Here is a 25550-nt window from a genome sequence, read left to right on the forward strand (position 1 = left end):
ACACAGAATCAAACAAATGTAACTTATATTTTTGTATAACATTTTATCAAACAACCGGGACACAATTTTGAAACCTCCTTAACAACTCACTTTCTAAACCAACAATCAAGATTATCAATCAAAAACGAATTTATAAACAACTAAATCAACCAAAAATCACAAAAATTTAGTAATTACAATTAAATCCAAGATTTACAAATAATTCATACAGTTACAAATATTAACTCCTCAACCAGATCAATAAAATCTGTACTCTATACTATACTTACTGTTTTTCAATCCCTTTCATCACCATCAAGTGAATTAATAGTTCGTGACGAATTGATGAATTATCATCATTAAAACTAAATATACCATGTTGTTATCATGGTTGATTTGATATATATATATATATATATTCGTATTTGTATTTGTATTTGTATAAAACACTTAACAAATTTTGATGAGCATGTGTAAAATTTTTATGAGTATGTGTAAAGCTATCCCAAGGAGGAAGAAAAAACAATAGCGCAGGAGGACACATATTTTTTAAAAATAGATTTGGGAGATAAACAAAAGTGAAAATTTTAAGACACGATCGTAATTAATAAATAAGATAAAAAATGTGGTATTTTGGGGTATTTTCCTAGTTTCTATAATAAATTTAGACATAGTTACATTTTTGAAAAACAATTCCTAGAAAAAAATTAAAAAAAAATCAAAATTTAAAAATACATAATTAAATTTATAAAACGATTTAAAAATGTAAAAACAAGTCGTCTTTGAAGCTGGACGACGGCTTTTCCAATTTTCTCCCCTACCTTTTCTCTCACCGTCTTCCTCCTCTCTCTCTACACACACAAAATTATATATACACACACAAAAATTATATATACACACACACTCGAAATCTCTGCTTTGTCTGGATCGGATCGCACAATCAGATATCGCAACGAACGGCTGAGATCTAGAGAGAGAGTAGCCTAGAGAGAGAGAACTCTACTTGTCGCTAGATCTGAGCGAAAATGGCGTTATCTGGTATGAGAGGTCTATCTGTATTCATAAGTGACATTCGTAATTGTCAAAACAAAGAACTCGAACGTCTTCGTGTCGATAAGGAGCTCGGTCATATTCGTACTCGCTTCAAAAATGAAAAGGTCAGGCCTCATCTCCATTATTCGTAAATGTTGAGTTTAGCTGGATTTGATTTTTAGTTTTATCGAAATGCGTAACTGATCGAATCCCTAAAACAGTATTGTGTTTGTAATGTTGACTAGTAATTGTTAGTGTTAAGTTGGAGATTGCTAAAATTGATCTAATGTTTTGATGTAATCGAAAATCGGAATTGAACAAATGCCTAAAACAACATTGCGTTTGTTAGTTGACGAGTAGATGTTCACTTGGTTGGAGATAGCTGAAATCTATCTAATGTTTTTATGTAATCGGAAATCGGAATTGATTGAATGCCTAAAACAGCATTGCGTTGTTAAGTTGGCTTGTTAAGTTGGCTAGTAGATGTTAGTGTTTAGTTGGAGATTAACTGAAATTAGCTAGTAGATGTTAATTTTTAGTTGGAGTAAAACTAAAATTTATCAATTTTTTTATGTAATTGAAATTAATAATTGATGGAATGCCTAGAATAGGATCCCGTTCGCTAAATGTTAGGTTTAGTTGGAGATAGCTGAAATTGATCAACTGTTTTTGTGTAGAAATTCAAAATTGGTCGAATGCCTAAAACAACATTGTGTTTGTTAGCTGACTAGTAGCCGTTAGTGTTTAGTTGGAGATTGGAGATAGTTGAAATTGATCTAATGTTTTTATTTAATTGAAATTTGAAATTCGATTGAAGGCCTAAAGCAACGTTGCGTATATGTATTATAGTTCATTACATGTTTCCTGCAAATTCTGTGCATTGTATATGTTGACTTGTAAGTGTTAGGTTGAGCCTTTGTATAATAGTTCATTAGAGAAAGTCTAATGCAATGCTATAAGTGGTGCCATTTCCATATTTGAAACTAAATGCTAAAAATTAACTCCAAAGGAGTTCTATCCTTAGATGCAAATATGCATATATGCAGCCTTGGTTCTAAATTTGAAACCAATGATGCATTTATGCATTCATGCCACATGCCACATGCCACATCATCAATTAACCATAAATGACATGCATATTTGTAAACTTTAAATAAATTTTAGGAGGGAAAGACAAAAATAAGTTAAATTTGGAATTATTTGGTTTCAAAATGCAACTAGCATTGGAGTTCAAGTTCTATTTCGCACCAAAAGCACTTTTTGATTCCAATAGCAATGGCTTCATCCATTTTGCATCTAGTATTGGACTTGTCTACATAGGATGTGTGTTTTTAATGTTGAGCTAAAATTGATTTAGTGTTTGACATTTTGTGTATATAAAAATCAAAGATAAATATAAGTATATATATGCATATACTTCTATGTATATATACTATATATGTATGTATACATATGATAATTCCTGTCGTTAATTCTTGTACAAGAAAAAGTCTATTAGAAATATAGTTTACTCCTTGAAATGTATATAAATTTTTTTTAGTAAATTCAGACATAAATAGGTATTTTCTTTTTCAACAATACTCCTTATGATCACTCTTTGTTTGATATTTTATAATTCGAAGTACTTTATATCACTATGAGGACAATGTAAAATAGTTTATTATAAAATATAAGTCAGCGATGGTTAGGAGGAAGGAAAGGCTACTTAAGTAGTAGTGAAGGGAGGCTGAGTGACTGATAGAGTACTATATGTCCCCTCATTGCTTAAATGTTGACCTAGAAGTTTGAATAGCTAGTCTGTTGGACTTACTCCAATATTTATTGATTAACAAGGTAAAGTAGCGAACATTGTGATGTAATCGAGCCGATCCGAGTCGAACACTGTCAGGCTCGCTTCGAGGTCGATTAAAAATGTTCGGGGTCGTGTTCGCGATCAGCTGAGCCCTTAAATTTTAAGCTCGAAACTCGGCTTGTAAAAAGTTTGATAGGCTCGAGTTCAGCTTGAAAGCTTGAATCAATTTCACTAAATATTGACAAAAACTCTAAATATGATTGGTTTGGCTCGAGTTCGATTTGATTAAATCTATAAAATAATAATAACGGCATTTGGAGAATGACTATAATGGCACGGCTTAGTGCGTTCTTCTCGCAGTCCAGATAAGATACGGACTGCCACTTCTCTGAAAGCATGGTTCTTGCCCATATTCAATATTTATATAAAAATATATTTATATCAAAAAATTTAAAATATAGGAAAGGCGAGCTCGAGATCGTATCGATAAAGAATTCGAATAGTTCGAGCTCGGCTCGATTATTACCGAGCGGAACTCGAGTAACTCACGAACAGTTTGACTCGTTTACACCCCTAAACGATCATAATTTGATTACTTTTAGCCTTGTCACTTCTATATATTCCCCCATTTCGCCGTGTTCATAACTTTTTTTCTTATATATATATTTGTTTGCATTGCACCTCTTTTCAACTAGGAAAATCCATTGCTTTTCGGGCTTTGTGCCAATACCCTGGGCGGCACATTCGAGGTTTGTGCCTAATGTGACCGATGTCCTCGGTAACTAATATTTGAAGATTCATCACCCTAAGGGTTATAAAAGAGCATAGGATCTAGAATTATGAAATCTAAAAATTAAAAATAATGCTCTAGTGTTAAAGTAGTAAGCCACAAAACCATTTGGACATATTTGGATAGTTTTTAAAATGCGTAAGGGGAGAGTTTTTAAAATGTTTATAAAGAGAATTTTTAAATGTGTAAGGAGAGAAATGTGATGTTTCTAGTTTAATTTTTTAAAATGTCCGTAGTTTAATGTTTATATCATTAAAAGAGTTAAAGGGTGTAAAATTACATACCTTGGGGCTTGGGGGTTAAAATATACAACCGCTTACATTTGGGGTTTACGAGTACAAACAGTATAACCCGAAGGCCAAAATGTCATTAAGCCGTTATGTTATCAATTCTTTAAGATATTGTTCACCTTTTAATTTCAAGTCTTCATATCCTGAATGGGAATGGCTGCCCAATATCATGTCAATTACATTGTTGAAGCACACGTTTGAGATCATAAATGAGTCCATCGAGTTAATAAAATTATGAACTTTAAGTAATGCCGGAAGGGCATCTATATGAAAAAACATTTCATTTGAGGCTAGGCAATGATGAGTAATGTCCAGTTTTGTGCTTTTGTCTCTCGCTAGGCAATAATGAGTCATGTCCAGATTTATGCTTTTGTCTAGGTTGCATGTTTATTTCCTCGTGAATTCCAACTTATGCCTCAGGGTAGAAAGATATAGGTTAAATCAAAATAAACATGAGGAATTTTGGTTGTTGGTATCACTTGATGTTACACATGTCTAAAAAATGGGTGGAAATAAGTGATGAAAAACTATCTCCATGAATGGTCGGTATGAATGGTCGGTAGAGTCACAAATGAATCCCCAAATTTAACTTATAATTATCAATTCAATATTCTTCGTCAAAATGAAAGTTTTAAAAGTTTGTATAGGTAAACCATTACATAGAAGCCAATAAATATCCTAATAAAAAGAAAACTATATCCTTACAACATCAACTAGTCTACTACCATAATTATTTAAAGGAAAAAGATCCTTTATTATTCTACTACTATAATTTAGAATATTTCTAATGATATACTTGCTTAATTCAACTAAATTAGCTATAGTTAAGTATATCCCAATATAATAATGTATAATATATATACATTCATTTATTAATTGCTTGTTTTGCATTAAACATCAACCTTATACAAATGGAGGAAAATGATTAATAATTAATAGATAATATCATATATTTGGTTGCATTTTGCACCTAGAATTGAAATACAAAGTTAGAGATGTGGTACTTTGTGGTGTGTGAAAGGTTCCCACGTTTTTATACATTTCTAAGTTTTAATTTTAGTGGAAGGCCGAAGTATCAATAATTTTAAATTACTTTTAAATTACTTTGATGCTTATGTTATTTTTAGATAGTGGGTAGTAATTATATGTAAACATTCTCAAATTCTCATCGGCTCAAATGCCAAAATTTTAGTATTTGGTTCATATAGCTTTGTTGAGCTCAAGATTCTTTTTGTTATAGTTCATGGTTGGCCTATAAGTTATACTACCTTATAACGTGTGCGATGCGATGCGAGGCACGGATTATTTTAATATTTTTAATCTTATTATTTATATTTTAGTATATATTTTGTATGACTAGGAAAATAAATTATAGAAAAGAATAAAATATAATAATATACATGGTTGCTTGCTTGTATCTTTAAAATTGATAATATAAATGTTTATAAATATTTAATTGTTATACCTTGTTGACGGGATTCGAACCTTGAACTTCTGGAAGTAGTTTAGTTATAAAAATAAAAATTATCTTCAAAATAGATGATAAAGATGTTTAACTCTTATATGTTGTTGACGAGATTCAAACCATGAATCTCTTGAAGTGGTTTAGATATTAAAATAAAGAGTTTTTTTTTATAAATTGCATCTGACGGTTCTCAATCATTTTCTTTAAAATCTAATGGTTGTTATTTACTGTACCAAACCAACAACCAACCAAATAGAGGTTAATTTCCTTAAAATAGTGTAGTATAGAATTATGAGAAAGCAAATGTACTATGTGTTCAGGTATCCTATATTTCTTAAATAATGGAGGCTGAGTATGTAATCAGTAGCTTTTTGGTGATTAAGAGTTTGACAAAAAGCAACAGTTAACAGTAATTAATGATGTTTCGAATTCATCTCCTTATTTGGAAAATTAATCTGTGTAGTAGTTTTTGAGTATAAAAAAGCATGCGAAGAATGATTAAGGATGAGAATTAGTCTCTAATAATCTTTCGTTTGTTGGACTGAGATAGATGGGGTAGCCTTATTCTCTTGTTGTCATATTTTACTCAGCTGAGTAATATTGTTGGAAATATTACTTGATTTAATGGACCTCTGAAATGTAAATTTTCTTAATTTACACTGTTTTTAGTATATATTATAATGTCCATACAAAAATATCTGAGTGACTAGCACTTGCAGTCATAAATTGCATAGTTATGTGCTCATATTGTTTGCATGTTTTTATGGTATCTGTTTGATGTGAAGGTATTGATAGGCCTATATCCTTATTTGTTCAGTTTATGTTTTGTTAATGCAGGGTTTGACACCCTATGAAAAGAAAAAATATGTCTGGAAGATGCTTTACATTTATATGTTGGGATATGATGTTGATTTTGGTCACATGGAAGCTGTTTCCTTGATATCAGCACCAAAGTATCCTGAAAAGCAGGTATCATCAATCTCTGTGTAAAGTTTATTTTTATGGCATGATACCCTGTTGACAGGGAATGTATTATATATGCATTGTCCATACGCAGTTTTAGTGTCACATTTGCTACTATACAATTTTAATTAATTAGAAGAGCAAGGGAAGGGTTGCTTGGAGAAAAAAATTGAAAGGTCAATTTGTGTCTATTTTGTGTTATTTTTTAAAATTAGGTTGTTGTAGCTAATAATATTTTAACAGTACAACATATATAATATAAGGTTATTTACGATTTGGCCTTCAAGCATGAAAGTTTGTACACAAACCCAGTTACGACCTATATTACTTTCAAGTCATGGGACAATGGTGGGTGACAGAAACAGTGTGTTCACTCACTCACTCGCTAGATGTCTCCTTCCTAACTGCATCACCATTCCCCTTCTATTTCCATCCCATTTATTTTTTCTTCTTCAACTACATTCCCGTCCACAAACAATTAAACATCAATATAAACTCAAATTAATTTCGCTCACAGGAAACAATTACGGACAACAAATAAGAAAATGAATGCATTCTCTATACTTTTACCATCTTTTTCCTCTCAGCATTCTTATGTTTCTTTTCCTAAATTTTTAAATATACATATGCATATACAAATTCTTCTTCTCCATTTGACCAAATTACTAAGTTGCTTTTGTATACAACTAAGGAAAATATAGAACATGAGGGAGATTAATGTAACATTTTTCGTAATTCTTTTACTTTTAGCTCACTTTAAGATTCTTTACGTTCCTTACTGCTGAAGATTATCTCATATCATTCACTGTCTGCGGTTATTGTTTCTAGTGGTCGGACATTATTTGAGGTTGTATGTGTGGTCTGCCTTAGATTATTCCTGATCCTTTTGTTCAGTAAATTTCATGTATTGCATTTTGCCATTTTTTCATGTGAAGATATTTTTTTTAAAAAAGTCATTATTTCCAATATTGCCCCTACCAATAATCAATTTTATGTTTTTGTGGCCGATATGGACGGAAATCGTAAAGGGTAAAACTGTTTTTTTTATTTTCACAATTATTGTGTACGCACGAGTATACTTTGATGGCCAATATGTTAATAGCGCTTAAATTTATGAGATATTATGATAGGGCATAATGCTATATTTAGAGTTAAGTAATATTCTTGTCGTTTTAAAAAGAAGAATTATTGTCCTTGTTTTTAATTTTCTGCTACGGACCTTAAATTTGTGAGATATTATGAGAGGGAATAATGCTATATCTAGAGTTTAGTGATATTCTCGTTATATTGAAAAGAAAATGATTGTCCTTATTTTAAATTTTCTGCTACGGAAGTTACATCTTCGCAGGTCAAAGTAATTCTTATTTAAAAGAATTTGAAGTTTAGCAATCTCATTAACTCTTGCATGATTAACACCATGGACCTAATTTGGTTGTAGGGCTGAGCAAAACCGAACCGAAACCGAAAAACCGAACCGAACCGTGCTAATTCGGTTCGGTTCTGTCCTGATTTTTCAGAAAATTCGGTCTATTCGGTCCAGACCGAATAGACCGAAATAAAATTCGGTTCGGTCCGGTTCTTGTAAAAAATATTTCGGTCCGGACCGAATAGTCCAAATCATAAATATCATAATTTTATATTATATCTTTAACATATATCTTAAAAATTTTAATCATAAATTTTAATTTATAATTGTATTTATGCACTCTTAGAACTCGACATATAATCTTACTTTAATTATATTTTAGATTTTATAAGTTTTGATTTAAAATTTTAATATAGTTTTATTTTTTTCAAAAAATTCGGTCCATTCGGTCCAAAACCGGACGGAACCGAATTATTTCGGTCCGGTCCGGTCCATAATAAAATTTCGGTCGGTTCAAGAAAATATGATAATTCGGTTTTTCGGTCTATTCGGTTCGGTCCGGTTTTGGACCGAACCGACCGAATGCTCAGCCCTATTTGGTTGTGTATTTGAACTCTTCCTACTTGAAGGTTTTTACAATAGAGAATTATTGCTCCATACTTCATCAAGAAACTATTGCAAGTACCTGATTAGTCAACGTATTATTAAGGCACATACTTGAGTAAAGTGTATTTCTTTATGCGATTAGCTGTCATATATAATCAATTTTTTTATATATATTTTTTGTGTAAATATTTTCGACTTAATTGCTTTATAAAGGTAATTTTACATTATGTATCTGCAGGTTGGATACATTGTGACGTCATCTTTGCTCAATGAAAATCATGATTTTTTGAGATTAGCAATCAATACTGTCCGCAATGATATCATTGGTCGCAATGAGACATTCCAATGTCTTGCATTAACATTGGTATGTATGCCTGGATTCGAACTTTTGATCAAAAAGTACTTGTTATTTAATATATTTAATTAAATCATTTTGAAATGCTTTCGCAATTGTATGCTTGGAATTCTTTGATGCATGTACTGACAGCTTGCACTACACTTATAAACATTCAGAATTTTGTGTAAAATTCATAGGTTTTTTTTGTTAAATATACATATCATGTATACAAACTTGAAAAAAGGAATCATGAAGAAATATCGAGATGCTTCAACTTGTACTCCCAACAAATGTACAATCTCAACAAACATTTCACGAGTTCATGTGTTAAACTATGTAGGTAAGCACAAAGATTTAACTTTACTTGTGTGATTATGAGTTAGTGAGTGATCCTATTTTTAAAGTACTTTGAGAGTGCTTACAACTAGTTTTACCATCTTTACATGGAAACCATGTTTTCAATCTGTTTATGATCTTCATAAACCATGACTAAGATACTAATTGTTGTGCGCACACATAAAGAAAGATAGTCTTGGTAATTTAAATTTTCACATATAAGCAGAAATGAGGGTGTTTGGGTAATATAATCTTCCGCTTGTAAATGAAACATTAGATTACCTGAACACCCCTAGCTATCTCTCTCTAGTTGTGTGCACAACAATTGGACAGTTATAAATGAAAATCTTGGTTGATTATTACGTTCTTATGTTTAGTTATTCAAAATCAAATTGTACCAATTTGAATTATTTGGGAAAGTTATTAATCAGAACACTACAAACAAAAGGTATTTCTTATTTACTACCGACACGTAGGGTGAAGCAGATGAGTAACAGTTTGGGGGTATTCATTTAGAAGGATCATTTGTAAGAATTGACAATGAAGTAATATTGTATAGTGTTTGAAATATGCTTTCTCGTAGAATTTGGTTGTCATAGGGTGTGTTTGGTATTGCTGTTGCAAACAGCAACAACAACTTTTCGCAACTTTTCGCTGAAAAGCATTTAAAAAACTGTTTGATAAAATTTTAAAGCTGCTTTTCGTAAAAGTGCTTTTCGCCTCAAGGATGCTGTTAAAAAAAGTAAGTCCCCCATGCTTTTAGAAAAAACTGCTTTTCAGCTGTTGCGGGAAGCAGATGATGATTTCACCATCAAAACTTACCAAAAGCATTTTTGTTTTTAATATTTTACATCAAAACATATACTTATCAATAAAATTACCAAACAGTCATCTGATTTTTACCACAATACTTTTTTCGGCAGCACTTTTTCTAACAGCACAACAATTTTTAACAGCAATCCCAAACAGAGCCATACTCATCTTCCAATAAGACCTAAATCAAGTACCGAAATACGAACTCCGTCCCATAATACAAGTCATTTTGACTTCTTTTTTTCACGTATCTTTAGGTTAATAAAAAGGATGGTTCTACCAATTTAATTTCGAATTTCTTTTTTTCTAAATAAAAATATAAATTTAACTTTATTTCAAAAAAAAAAGAAATTTTTAAAAATAATATGCGGAACTATGACTTTTATACACCTTTAAGTACGTGAAAAAAGTCAAAGGGACATCTAATTTGGGACGGAGGGAATAAATTAAATGAATTACTATATACGAAATTTATTATGGACTTGAAGACATTTTTTATTTTTTGTTAGTTTAGGTGAAGCTCCTATTTTAAGAATTTTAACACTTATTTCCACAGCCTTGTTTAATTTCGCGTGCTGTTCTTTTAAACTTTTTATATATCATTGGTTTGGGATGTAAAGTTACTTGCTTTAAACAGAAAGGGTGATGCAAATATTTTTAGAATCTGAAAAGTTGCCTAGCGATGTTTGATCTTTTTATATTGTGTCATGCTTGTATTCCTCATTACGAACCTTAATTCCGGATTGGGAGAGTGACAGAGGCATTAAGGTATAGGCAAAGTTACCTGTCAAAACAGAAGAAATGTTATGTTATACTTGTATAGTCATTGAATGATTTGTCATTTAGTGCACCTACCTTTGGGTTTGAAGTAGATTTCAAGTGATTCTATTTTTTTAACGGTATCCCAAAACAAGTTACTCACACGCTCTCATATGTGTCTACTCACAATTGTAATGACTCTTAACTAATATTTTCCATTATTCGTGTCAGTCAGTTTTGCGCTTTTAGTTCATCATTAAAATCGAATTTTTGAAGGAGATGTTTTAAAACTTTTGGAGTTAATATACAAGATCTTGTTCTTAAGATGCCAAACATGCCAACAATGGGGGAATTTTTTTTATTTTAGTACTTCACTGCATTATATCAAAAGAACAATTTGCTTCTGCTATATATAATTAGGTAGAAACTGAAATCTTCTTCATATTGAGATTCCAAGAATGGGACGACTATTTGATTTTTAGTAATCCCTCTCAATTGCATAAAGAGTATATTTTACTTCTCTCATGAAATCAGACTGGTAATCAGGCCGAGCTCTTCTCTGCTATTGCTCGGCTCGTAAGAATGTTGACAAGCTCGAGCTCAGAATCAACCATCTTTAATTAGTTCTTTCCCTTCTCTTATATGTTTGCAGGTTGGGAATATTGGTGGGAGAGACTTTGCGGAATCCCTAGCACCTGATGTCCAGAAGTTACTGGTAAGAGAATAATGTTCAACTTTGTGCAATTCCTGATATGTATGTGATTGTAACTGGCACCTCTACTCTAGCTTTCTAGTAGTTGCAGACCACTTGTGAGAAAGAAGGCTGCCCTGTGTTTACTGCGGCTGTTTAGGAAAAATCCCGACGTTGTCAATGTTGACGGCTGGTAAGTGTGATGCTAAGATTCTTTGAGGCATGTGTTTGGTCATATTAACTTGGTTTTGTGACATATGTTTCGCTGAAACTGCACTGGTTCGCCTAGTGGACTGATCGTCTCAATATCAGGAGTTGGCAATTTATCCACATCTACACACACAGGCAACCACACACACTCAGGGATAAGTATACAGTTGCTGTCAGTAATCTGTTTCAAAATTTTCAGGTCAGATCGGATGGCGCAGCTGTTAGATGAACGTGACATAGGTGTTTTGACATCATCAATGAGCCTTTTTGTTGCATTAGTGTCCAAAGACTATGATTCATATTGGAGTTGTCTTCCAAAATGTGTGAAAGTATTGGAAAGGCTTGCTAGAAACCAGGACATTCCTCAGGAATACACTTACTATGGTATTCCTTCTCCCTGGCTTCAGGTGTGTGCATTCTTCCTTCAGACTTCTCTTAAGTACTGAAAGTAGTTATTGTACCCAACCCATATTGGGTAGTTAGACCTAGCTCCAAACTCTTTTATGATCAAAATCAATCCACATTCATTATGTTTGTATATCTGAAGTTTTTAATTGTATGCGGAATTAGGGTTTTTGCTTCGAACTTGCTGCCTAATAGACCAACTTTAAAATTTGAGTTCTTAAATTATGGTGATTGTTTAAAATGTTGAAAGGAAATATTACGAAGTGAAGGACAATGCAATAAGCTCAGAATTCATTTTCAACTAGGCTTTTGATACTCTTCCCCTAAGTTAATGCTTTCCTCTCCACTGCTCAAGAGGAAACAATAAAACGTGACCTCACCTCAAAGTATTGCAACATACAGCAATGATTCAGTCAACCTACCGTAGTACTAAAAACTAAGCAAATACTTTTTGGCTGCTCATCCTCTTTGAGACAGCAACTTTCTCGTTATTGTCAAATTCTGCAATTGTACTCTTGGATTAGCTATAATTGTATATTATGTCGAGTGTATTGTTGGTTCTGCTTTTTATCTTTTAAACTCCCTCTTATGATTATGCTTTTTTCCTTAAGTAAATAGGCATGTCTTTGTATACAATCTGTATGCAAGGCAGCAAGGATAATATGTGTTGTGGGGAAAATTGCCTTCTTTATAGTTAATACAAGCCTAAAAGTCCATTCCCTAATATATCAAGTGCTCAAACAAGTTGGCGCTCCCCTATAATCCGCAAATGGTTTGTTGGAACTTAGATATAGTTTAACTAGCAGTTTAAGTCAGCTGCCTAGTTTTTTTATTCGTTCTCTAAATTCAATAGAATGACAGACATTTGGACATTTATAATCAGTGACATATTGTAATGATTTTAAATATTTGGTCTTTGCAGGTCAAAACAATGAGGGCACTTCAGTATTTTCCGACAGTAGAGGACCCGAACACGAGAAGATCATTGTTTGAAGCAAGTGATTCTTATAACCTTTTCTCTTAAACATGTATCATAATTATGTTCCACTATCTAACAAAGAGCGTTCATGATATAGGTTTTGCAACGAGTATTGATGGGCACTGATGTGGTGAAAAATGTAAACAAAAACAATGCATCACATGCTGTTCTTTTTGAAGCCCTTGCTCTGGTAACTAGTTAAATTGCCTCCTATATGGAAGTGGAAGTTTTATCTGTACCTACTTGATGTATTATATATCATTTTCGAACTCCAGAAACAGTTCGTGCAAATTGTAGCATGTTATGTAGAGGTCCCGTTGCTCGTATAATACCTTATCTGTTGGATGTAGCAATAAAATTATTATTTGAACAGATTTGGTGTATGCTGGTGGTCTATGTGCTGGATGATTGTTATTGACTTTTAGTTTTTTCCTAAATAATCATTTTATTATGGATGGAAAATGGGAGGGGGGAGTGGGAGTTATAATCTACTATGTGTGTGCACAGAGAGCACGATCAAGCAGAAAAGTAAATATAGTGCTTTTTTATTAATAAAAGTTGGGATTTCTTATATGTACTTGTCACTCTGACGATGCTACTGCCCTGCACTTATTCAGCCACACCATTTAAAATATCTCAAAGTCAAAATATAGATTTTTAGCGGAAACAACGTCGAAGGAACATGATATATCCTCTTTAATGTTTTGTACTTCAAAGCAGTGTTATTTATTTTGTTCATTTTATTACAAGCCAAAGTCATTTGTAAGCAACTAGCGTAAATAACGAAAGACTTGCATGGGGGAAATAAACATGAGTTCATTCACCATACACATAGCGCTAAAGAAGCGATGTTAATCGTGCTTGTGGGAAGAACATTAAAGTCAGTTAGACTTCAATCAACAAATAATAAAAGCTTTGGGTCCTGTACGGCTTTCATTAAAAGTTATAGGTTGCTTTATATTTGGAGCTTTGGACATGTGACGGCACGACTTTGATTCTTCTACAATTTTCCAAGTCTGTAGCTTATCATGTACCTAGTTTAGGTATGTCACTTCAAAAATTTTGTTCTCAATTGTCCTCATTTACGTGACTCAAACGCCACTTCTCACTTGGTTACCTACCCTGAATTTTATCTCTCAATTCTCAAACACATTAAATGTTATTTTCATCAAAGTTGTGGCATATTCTTTCTTTTTAATATATTTTTTTGTTCTTATTATCTATTATATTTTTAAAGTAATGGATTATGAGTTATGTTTGTGCATTATCAAATAAATATTGCTGTACCTGTGCTTATTTTTTTGAGATAACATGTATATTTTTAATCTTATTGTGCTAATTCTGTTAAAATTGTAACTTATGGAAATATTTTGTACAGTGTTACTTACACAAGTAATAGATATGCATGCATAACATTTTAATAATGTGTAATGTTTAAAATACTGTAGAGTATAAATTTTGAAATTAATTATATACTCGTAGTGCTCTTGTTTTAAACTAGAAATTGCGAATAATTATGTTTTATGTATGTGCATAAGTAGTAATTTGGTATGCATACAATTTTTAATGTTATTATTTTGCACGCTTTTTGTTTGAAACTATAACCTACTAAGTTAGGTTTTTTTTAATAAAATGTAAGGCCCAATTTTCAAATTACTACATTCACTCATAAATATTAATGTTCTTGTTTCCAATAAAAAGGTTTAGAATAACCTGATCTCCTCAGAAATAAAGGTGCCTATATTTCATGTTTAGTTATATCTATGCATTTAGTTATGTTGTGTATTGAATATTGATGCCTACAATCTACTTGAGCTAGTTCATTTTAGACAGTGATATGCTTTTTTATTATGTTATTGTATATCATGTTGTTACGTTTTATATTTATAAATAGTAATTCTTTTAGTCTAGTGTGTTTGTTTCTCTATAATGAAACGAGCTTCAATTGGCTTCTATGTTCTGTGCTCCGCTAGCACTTGGCTGCCCTTCTCCATTTTCCACAATATGCTTTCAGAAAGGTGGCTATCAACAACTTTTTGTTTGTTAGAACTAACCACAAAAGTTGAAACCGATGCTCGATGGAACCTTTAAATACTTCCTTTTAGCAAATGTGCTGTTTTTCTTGGCTGCAAGTGTTAAACATGGAATGCATGTCCAAGCAACAGACTTCACAATAATTTTTTTTTTCAATTTTTTTTTCATGATTTTAGCAGCGCAGAATAAGTTTGGATTGTTTTTAAACATGTCCGAGTGTGTGACAAGTTTTTTGAGGTGACATGTAGAGTCTGTGTAAGTGGAGCAAATTCTGTATAAAGAAATAGATTTGAGGACAGGTTTAGAGTTTTGAGCCTGTCTGGAAGATGAGCAGATAATGCTGTTATGTGTTTTGTCTCGATGGGTGAAAATAGTCTCGATTTGTAGCAAGACAAACACGTGTTAGTATAAGTTTAAACGTAGCATATAAGAAATTTGATCCACCAATACACGAAAACGACTATTTTTCTGTCAAAAAAAGATAAGCATATTTTGAAAAGTGTTTCTTCCTTGATTAAAACCTGATGCATAATTAGAAACCGTAGGTTACTTACGAAGCATAATATATCTTGTAAAGTTACCAAGCCGAAGGACCAAGGTGTGCATATTGTATTCTTTTAGTTTATTCGATTAGATGTCAAAAAAATTCGTGCACTTTTTAATCTTAACTTTACATTTATCCTTGTTGCTTATTGTAGGTCATGCACCTTGATGCTGAAAAAGAAATGATGTCCCAGTGTGTTGCTTTACTCGGGAAGTTCATAGCTGTGCGTGAACCAAATATTAGGTATCTTGGTCTGGTAAGTTAAGCGAATTATTGGTTTGCATTTTCATTTGTTGATTTTATTTGCTTTAAAATTTTTAAAAACTTGGAGATACAAGTTTCTTGCAATGTTCATATTTCTAATTCGTGATTTTGATTTTTAATTGATAATGATGCAGGAAAATATGACTCGAATGTTGATGGTTACAGATGTTCAGGAAATTATTAAAAGACATCAAGCCCAAATTATTACCTCTTTGAAGGATCCTGACATCAGGTTAAACCTATGACTGCATTATTCCTCAATTGATAAGAATTTCAGTTACTGTTGTTGGTTATATGTGATTTGACCGTGTAAGGCTTGTATATTGTGCTGATATCAAAGTTTATTAAAAATAAAGATATTGGATTATCTGTTAGACTTTTTGTGTGTATAGATGTTGGGCTTATACCGATTTAGGTTTCACAGGTTAATATAGTTTTTTTAACATTGCCATCAGTGTCTTGCAATGCTTTCCTAAAGTGCTGTTATAGTCATAACGTGATCCTCAACTAAAGGGGCCTTTGTAGAGTCTCTTACCTTCTTGTTCCACATGTCGAGAATAATTGATTTCTCAACCTGTCAGTAGAGGTGAATTGTGCAAGTGGAGCATGTGGCCACCTGTACTTGGTTACAGTATCAATATATCTAGATGACAAAATTATTTCATTGCAATAAAGGATAGAAGATCAATTGCCCGTATGTGTTATAAAATTGTATTGCTCTTACCGTAACCAGCAAAAATTATTTGCAGTATTCGAAGACGTGCTCTAGATCTACTGTATGGCATGTGTGATGTTTCCAATGCGAAGGACATAGTTGAAGAACTGTTACAGGTAAACATTATGAAGCCAAATTGTTGCTTCTTGTTTTTGATTATCGTAGTCAGTCTCGCCGTCTCCATATTGTTTGTCTTGAGAAAAAGTCTTCGGAAAATGTAAAGGTTTGAAAATTTTCTTTTTTTCAGTATCTTGCCACAGCAGATTTTGCAATGCGTGAAGAATTGTCACTAAAAGCTGCTATTCTTGCGGAGAAGTTTGCCCCTGATCTATCATGGTGCGATATTACCTATGAGTTTGTTCTTCATATCTGAATCTACAATTATTCAAATCCACAGTATAAATTTCATTCTAATTTCTAATATTATTTTGTTAGTTTGTAGAATATGCCTAAAACCATGTAATGTTAATTCAGTAGTGAGTTCAAAATCTGAGCTAGCATTTTGCAAATAAAAAATTCCAGGATGTGATATATTTACATCAGTAGATATTCTTGTGTCAGGCGTATATAAAGATATCATTCCATTCCCATGTCTTTCCATTTGCTAGTACTTTATAGGTAAATCCAATCTTATACTGTGCTTTGCTATATTATGCAGGTATGTAGATGTCATTCTACAGTTAATTGATAAAGCAGGAGATTTTGTCAGTGATGACATTTGGTTTCGGGTTGTGCAATTTGTAACAAACAATGAGGACCTGCAGGTGACAATCTGCGTAATATTATGTACTGGTTAATCTCTTTTGAAAAGTTAATTTTATAAATTTGCTTGCTATGCATCTACCAGCCTTATGCAGCACTTAAAGCAAGGGAGTATCTTGACAAGCCTGCCATACATGAAACAATGGTGAAGGTTTGTAGCTTTCTGTCCATGATAATCTTGTCTAGTTCTTTAGAATGCAAGTTATGTGGCTGAGAACCTATTGGAGCTAATTGCCGTTCTCGTGAGTTCAAGAAAAACTTGACACCCAGGTGCTCAACCCAGTACTCCCTCCATCTCAAATTAGTTGTCCCATTTGACTTTTACACGTAATTTAAGGTGACTTGACCGCATATCTCCGTTAATTATTTTTCAAATTTTCTTTTTGTGAATAAAAGTTTAAGATTTAGATTTTTATTCACAAAAAGAAAATTTTAAAAATAATCAAAGGAGGTATACGGTCAAGCCACCTTAAAATACGCATAAAAGTCAAATGGGACAACTAATTTGGGATGGAGGGAATAGTATTTATATGTAGCGAGCTAAATATGGTTTCTGATCGATTTTATGTGTTCACTTGTGGGGTGTGATTTTTGTCAGAGTATGTTATATTAGTAAGAGAAATGGATATAGCCACTTTGCTTGGTTGTTAGTTCTGTAAAAAAATTACAATGAACTATCAAAATGGCTTTCACGCGGATTCGAAGTTGGCACCAGCATATATAGCATCCCAATTCCCAAGTGGCAAACTAATAATATTCTCAGACTTCACTCAATCTGTGGGACTGGGGCAATGCAGTATACAATTAATTGATTCAATTAAAACAGTATAAATATACAATTAATTGATTTCTGTATCAAAAGAATTATTCTGCATTGTTTTTACTTCTTCCTTGTGCCGTAGTTTCTTCCTCTGTTGGCGGGTAACGTTGAAAGTTGGATTCATTTCTACGGGCTGAAATATGGAATAAATAGTTTAGATACTATCTGGGACTTGATCAGTAATTGTTATAAAATGTTTTTTTCTGAAACAGGTCAGTGCTTACCTCCTTGGAGAATACAGTCATCTTCTGGCTAGACGGCCTGGGTGCAGTCCAAAGGAAATATTTACTATAATACATGAGAAGCTTCCAACAGTTTCGTAAGTGCGAACATGCATGCGTCTGTTATATATTCTCGTGATGATTTTCTGTTTCCTAGTTATCTATGCTCTGCCAATATTCTCTTCAGGACACCTACGATACCTATTCTGCTTTCAACATATGCAAAGATATTGATGCATTCTCAACCCCCAGACCCAGAATTACAAGCTCAAATTTGGGCAGTATTCACCAAGTGAGATGCCTAAATATTCAATATATTGTATATGAAATTTATTTGAGCTACATACCTCAAAAATGAGATTCATATCTCTAAGGCTTGACACATTCACATGTTTTTCAGATATGAGAGTTGCATTGATGTTGAGATACAGCAGAGAGCTGCAGAGTATTTTGCATTGAGTAAGAAAGGGGCAGCGTTAGTGGATATTCTAGCTGAAATGCCAAAGTTTCCTGAGCGTAAGGTAAATTCAGATTTTTTTTAGTATTTCCTTAATCCTCTTTCCATAAGTGGGGATTGAATTTGTTATTAATTATCATATCCACTAGTATTTTATAGCTGTCTTCCTGTGTGCACTGCCTAACTATACCATCTCATCTTAAAATCCAGTCGTCATTAATTAAAAAAGCAGAAGATACTGAAGCTGATACTGCGGAGCAAAGTGCTATCAAGTTACGGGCACAACAGCAAATGTCCAATGCTCTGACAGTGACAGATCAACCCCCTGTTAATGGAATTCCACCTGAGCCCCAGCTAGGTCCGGTTAAAGTGCCTAGCATGAGCAATGAGGTAACAATAACATACATATCCACTGTATTTTATCAAATTGCCAAATATGTTTTGGAAAATATTTTTATACCATAAATTAATCATTTTTGTTACAGAGTCATAGCACTACAGACCAAGTATTAACACAGTCAAATGGGAGTGCAACAAATCTTCAAACCTCTGCATCTTCACCAGATCTCCTTGGTGATCTTTTAAGTCCACTGGCGATTGAAGGTCCTCCTGTTGCTTCAGTCGAATCTGAACAAAATTCAGTAACTGGATCTGAAGGTACCTCAACTGCCGTAGATGCTCTAGCCCTCGCAATTGTTGGAGATCAGACTAATACTGTGCAGGTGCGTCTTTTACCCCTGTATTAGTTATTAACTAAAGTTGGCAATTTATGTCAACTTATGAATCATGAACATAGTAGCTTATAAATCATGAACAATGAACATAGTAGCATATAACACTATTTGACAGAGACATGTACACTATACAGCAGTATATAATAATTATAACATCTTGTAGCATATACAAGGGTACTGGTCTATGAAAGACATTTGTGGATATGTACTGTCTAAAATCACGTGCTGTAATCTTAAATTTTCATATTTTATTATACCCCCTGCGGGGAAAAAATTAATTTGGATAAGTTACCCTATGATAACGAGGACTAGCAATCGACAATTTTTGAATGATGTTTGGAGGAAGAATGGATGTTGTAAGAGAGAAGTTGTGCTAGGGGTTAATGAATACCAGAAGTTGCTATATTTCAATTGTTAGTAGATGCTGTAATTCTTTCTTGCTTCTGCTGGACTTTGTAGTGTTTTTTAACCTTGTCCTGCGGAAAATAGGTGGTCTAGACTCATGTAGATGTTCAGTAATCTGGGCATGTTCTGTTGCTTCTCCTAAAAGAGCTATTCTTTTACCTTAGAAAAATTCTGTGGGACTTTAATGTTTATTTACTTGTGAAAAATATTTAGGGGTGGATCTATGTAGCAGTTTAGAGTTTTAGCTTAGTGCTCCTCTATATAAAATTTATTTACCTACATGAAACACAATTTTAACATAGTTCAAGTAGAAAACTACATAATAAATATGTATTATAATGGATTACATTCAAAAGAATGAAAAGTGATGTAGAATAAGTATATAAAATGTAATCACCCTCTTATTTTAATTATATTATATATTTTTCATAAATTTGTTATATAAAGCCAAGATAGCCAACGGTAAAAAAAACAGCTTATATACCATTAATATATAAAAATATATTAAATCATAATTAATTAAGTTGATAATTATATAATAGTGACGTATATATACATACATTTTTTTGTGTATATGTTTTGGGGATGACAATATTTAGATATCACAAAATTCTGCTTTTAAATTAAAACGTAGTCCATTTTTTCTATTGTACTCAAGTTTTCTAAACTAGGTTATGAATTTTTTGGATCGGGGCAACCGACCATATGCGCACTTCCTAGCTGTTGTGTATGGTGCACCCAGTTAAGAAAGTTTGCTAATATTGACACTGAGCTCCAACTGGTTTTTAAATGTTTCTTTTGTAAGTAGATTATCATACTGCCTGCTTTGGAAATGTTGCTTACTTCAGCTTGGTAGCGTACGAATCAGTTAAACTCTGAACCTAGCAAGCTTCAATATCAACACTTAACAGCTAATTGTTGGTAGTTTATAACCCCCCCCCCCCTCCCCCCCTAAGTTTAGGCGATGCTGAGGCTTGAATATAACTGGGCACATAGATCTTATAAAAGCTGGAAGAAATTGATTTTAAAATATCTACAAATTTTAGTGAAGGCCATTTTTTGGCTTAAGGTTCCTCCCTAATCGTGTTTCCATTTTGGAAAATGGGTTGCATATGATATCTTTGATTTTACATGCCTGACCTAACCTTTTATGTGCTGTTAAATTTTGTTAAGTTTGAATATGACTTTCCTCTGGTAAATTTTCAAATCAAGGAACTTTACCATGCTTGGAGGTTAGACAAATTTTGGTAATTAGCTTTCCCTGTCATTGTCATAGTTTGGCCCTAACCCAGTCATTTGCATTGTTATATAAGAAATAAAAGTGTCTTGAGGGATAAGGGCTTGACATTATCCATTTACCTCTCTCCCCATGAACAGGCTGAATGCTGCAGTGAGCTCAGTGCTAGCAGCAGCCTAAAGTATTTTAAATAATGTAGTTCCTGATACTTGTTTTAAGTTAAATGAGATACTGTTTTCTCTTAGGTATTTTAAGCTGGGCAAACAAAGTCGCCTCGCCCTTTCTATGTACAAGAAATTGTATGGACAGCATATCACAAATTATATTGTAGTTAGATTTGTTAGCTTATTCATCTCAGACTGCTTCATTGTGCAAATGTTACTTATCGTCTTCATAATCAAAAAGAACTCTATTTGTATCAAGATAGTTGATACGAAAGCAAAACTTTGTTTAGTTTTTGATAGAAACATTATGATTCTTTAATGACCTATGTTTGTGCTTGTAGCCAATTGGAAATGTTGCCGAAAGGTTTTATGCTTTATGTCTGAAAGATAGCGGCGTCTTGTATGAAGACCCTTACGTTCAGGTAATGCCACTTGCAAAGTTACGACTTGCAATTTAAATACTGTTATTTTATCACTCTGTAACTCTTTTTAACATAAATTTGAAATAACTTATCCATAGATATAATGAATTAAGTTTATTTATCATTTCAGATTGGCATTAAGGCAGAGTGGCGATCTCATCAAGGTCGACTTGTACTTTTCTTGGGAAACAAGAATACTGCTCCACTCGTTTCAGTTCAGGCACTGATGTTGGCTCCATCCCATCTGAAGTTAGAGCTTTCAGAAGTACCACAAACTATTCCTCCACGGGCACAAGTGAGTTTGTTGCTTATGCTACAACTAGACTGTGAATGCAATATATGCCACCTGTTTTTCTTTAAAATTTTACTTGGTAGCTTTCTAATGTTAAATTTTCTAGGTGCAATGTCCACTTGAAGTTGTCAATCTACGCCCTAGTAGGGATCTAGCTGTACTTGAATTCTCCTACAAGTTTGGAACCGATCTGGTATAGTCCTATAAAGGAATTTTTGTGCAATAAATATTTTGCGTGCAAGTAGTTGGTGTACTTATTTTTGGTATTGCAGGTCAATGTTAAACTTCGGGTTCCTGCAGTTCTGAATAAATTTCTTCAGCCAATACCAGTCTCACCAGAAGAGTTTTTCACCCAGTGGAGATCACTATCCGGTCCACCTTTGAAACTTCAAGAAGTGGTATGTATATTGAAATTGGTGAATATAAACATTTATGAACTAGTGTGGAAGGTCAGCGTAATAAACTTTCATAAATATGCCACGATAATTAAATTTATGACTTCAATATAAATGAGGTTGTATTACATATCTCGATTGCAACATACATCAAAACATTTTTTGAATTTATTAGTCCCTAGATATCATTTAGATTTCCTTTAGGCATACCAGTGTACTGCATGGAGGTAAAGTGTTGTGAATAAGAAAATATTTGAACTAGGCAGTTGGTCTTATTTCCTTATAAGAGGTCATTATTTAACCTTAGAAAGTATACGTAGGAGCTAAGAAATTTATAAATGTTTAATTTTAGTCTTAACTAATTCCTAATATCTGTCCTTTTTCAAGTAACAGATAGGGCCATACACTAATTAATAGTGTTTTATTGCAGTTTTATCAATATATATCCGACATTTGAAATTTAAATAAACAAAAGGGCTATCAAAAATGTACACTGGATTTTTTGCCCATGCTAGTAGAAAAAAGGAAAAAAGAAGCAGCAGCAATGGAACTTACCTAAGAATCTTCTGATATTCTTTTACCTACCATTCATTTAGGCCAGCATGGAAGCATAATACATTTCCATATGTTTTTTGCTTCCGTGTATTTAGCACTAATTGATTTTATCATGGAGAGATTCTAATTTTCTCCTGTTTGGAAAAATCAATTTGTCTCAAGTAACATAATGCTGCTAATTCATTTGGTTCAGTTGGTCACCAGTTGATTCTACATGGTTTCTTACATGATAAAATGAACAGAAAAACAAGAGATTCATAGAGGGGAGTGGACTTCGGTTCAGTTCAAAATTCTAAGATTAAATCACAAAACCTGTAGTACAGGAACTAAATTGTTGTATTGAACATGCATACCTTACTATTTAATTCTGGTGTAAACGAGTTGTTAGTGGGGGATTGTAATTGACAGATAAATGTTATATATGGGAATGAGTGATGGTTGGAGTGAGATAAAAGAGTGGTAATCTTTTATGATAAGATACTGCTTGTTAAAAGTTATCTGTTTAAATTACTTGATCGCTTGGCAGAAAAATAAGGATACTTGATCATGTAATAGATGCTTTTCGGTCTTCTCCATTTGTTTGAATATGCATATCTTTGACCATATCTTGTATCAATATGAACAGGTCAGGGGTGTAAGACCAATGCCTCTCATAGAAATGGCGAGCTTACTGAATAGTTACCACTTAATGGTTTGTCCAGGACTGGTGAGTATCTACAACACTGCAATTTCTGTTGATTTTAACCCACACATCTCTTGTAATGTTTAATAAGACAATATCTTCTGTTTCTCTTCAGGATCCTAATACAAATAATATGGTCGCCAGCACGACTTTCTTTTCAGAAAGTACACGAGCCATGCTATGCTTGGTAAGAGCTTCTTTTTTCGCTTTTTCCTTGACAACTATGCGTCTACTCTCAAACAAAATAAAAATATCCTGAAACGGATGATTTTGTGAATCTATGAACAAACACATGAGAATCAGATTCTTGCCTCTGTTATTTAAAGTTCACTTGTATGTTCTAAAGCCAAACCAAACATATCCCACTCAGAAGTAGGTTCTGAGGACTGGGGAGGGTCAGATTTACGTAGACCTTGCATCTCTTAGGAGTGGAGACCTGTTGCTCTCAAGAAAAATATGGATTTTGGGCAAGATATATGGACATCGGTTAAGGCTTTCTAACATTGAGCATTGTCCCTTAAAAATTTAGGCTGTTGTATTGATTTCCTTCTTAGGTTCTTGAATGCCTTCATTTTTTTACTTTTCCAAACTGGCAACTGCAGTTAAAGCTTTTACAACATGAGTTGATCTTATATGAGCCTCAGCCTGCCTAAATCACAGTTGAAATGGCATGGTCTCGAATTTCCAAGATTAGGCTGGATATTAGGAGTTGACGAATTTGCAATTATATCTTTGTTGTAGTATTTTTGCAATACCGTGTATGGTCAAGTGCGGATCAAGTACTAGTCATATAGCTAAGTTATCTTATAAAAGCAATTTTCTACATGCACAATTACAAAATCTTCTTATAATCTAAAGCCTAATTAGCCTGCTGTCAGATACGTACAAAAATTTATAATTTCTTCTTTGGGACCACATTTGCAGGTAAGAATTGAAACAGATCCTGCCGATAGAACACAGCTTCGCATGACAGTGGCCTCAGGGGACCCTGCACTAACACACGAGTATGTATATTAAATGCAAGCATATATTTACGTCAAAAGTCATAACTGGGGTGTTTTATCTGACTCTTTTTCTGAACAGGTTAAAGGAATTTATCAAAGAACAGTTAATTAGCATTCCGTCAGCTTCCCATCCACCTCAACCTATTACCCAACAAGCTCCTCCATCAAGTTCACCAATAGCGCAATCAGATCCGGGGGCCATGCTAGCTGCTTTGCTTTGACATACTAGTAGATATATCAAGGAATTTGTCCAATACAATTGTACAAATATATATTATACAACAGGCTCCTCCATCTTATTGAGACAAAGGTGGACAAAGAATGATACAGCGCAAGGGTAGGCAGTATCAAGGGTGAGATATAATGTGACCGGCTTAGCAATAGAATTAAATCCTAATGGGTTGGATTAAGAACTTGGCAGTGTCTGAGGCATAATCTCATTGTTTGTAGAATAGTTTCCTTTTGCCTTGGTTTTTATCCAGAGTAGTGTTTCACCAAATTGGTTTTCTTGATGTGCATAGGATGTGAGTGGTGAAAAAAATTATATTTAGGAAACACGACTTTAAATGAATATTTGTTTGTGAATTGACATTTCAGAATAAGAGTGGTTCTTGTTCCAGTAAATAAATGGCTGTTTTTTATTTCATTCTCAGTTTCTCACATATTGTTTGTTTTGGTGCCGGGTTTGGTATGTTAGTGTGTACGGGTACACTGTTTATGCAAAGCAAAATGTGGAGCTTCCTTATGTTACCTTCGGGCTTCTCCTGTTGGAAGTGAAATTTTGATAGCAGCTATTTAGATAGCATGCCATTTCTTTTTGCCCAAAAATATATTGCCATTTGAAATGCAGCACAAGTTTTGTGGTGCGTTTACAGTTTCAACAAAAAAATAATACTAATTTAGTAAAATAAATAAAATACTAGCATATGACATCTGCATGTTATCAAGATTTGTATAGATGCAGTGTTGCTCAAATTGGAGCGAAGTCTACTGAGTTCAATAGACATGGAAGTAGATAATTAGACATTAC

General features: G+C 33.2%; 1 protein-coding gene across 1 annotated transcript; it reads left to right on the top strand.

The window, feature by feature from the left end:
- Nucleotides 1-765: 765 nt before the first annotated feature.
- LOC141689545 (AP-2 complex subunit alpha-1-like) lies at nucleotides 766-25166 on the top strand. The gene is made up of 27 exons (XM_074493886.1): nucleotides 766-1136; nucleotides 6186-6317; nucleotides 8522-8647; nucleotides 11181-11243; nucleotides 11315-11412; nucleotides 11629-11836; nucleotides 12757-12828; nucleotides 12911-13003; nucleotides 15546-15647; nucleotides 15790-15887; nucleotides 16405-16486; nucleotides 16618-16706; nucleotides 17029-17134; nucleotides 17218-17283; nucleotides 18165-18271; nucleotides 18361-18465; nucleotides 18574-18694; nucleotides 18841-19020; nucleotides 19116-19352; nucleotides 21512-21592; nucleotides 21723-21887; nucleotides 21991-22077; nucleotides 22157-22282; nucleotides 23460-23540; nucleotides 23632-23703; nucleotides 24441-24520; nucleotides 24600-25166. Exons 1-27 carry the CDS (start codon nucleotides 1005-1007, stop codon nucleotides 24739-24741), a joined length of 3051 nt encoding a protein of 1016 aa, XP_074349987.1. The 5' UTR covers nucleotides 766-1004; the 3' UTR covers nucleotides 24742-25166.
- The last annotated feature ends 384 nt before the right edge of the window (nucleotides 25167-25550 follow it).

This window comes from Apium graveolens, chromosome 10 (genome assembly GCF_009905375.1).
Source record: "Apium graveolens cultivar Ventura chromosome 10, ASM990537v1, whole genome shotgun sequence".
NCBI classification, from domain to species: Eukaryota; Viridiplantae; Streptophyta; class Magnoliopsida; order Apiales; family Apiaceae; genus Apium; species Apium graveolens.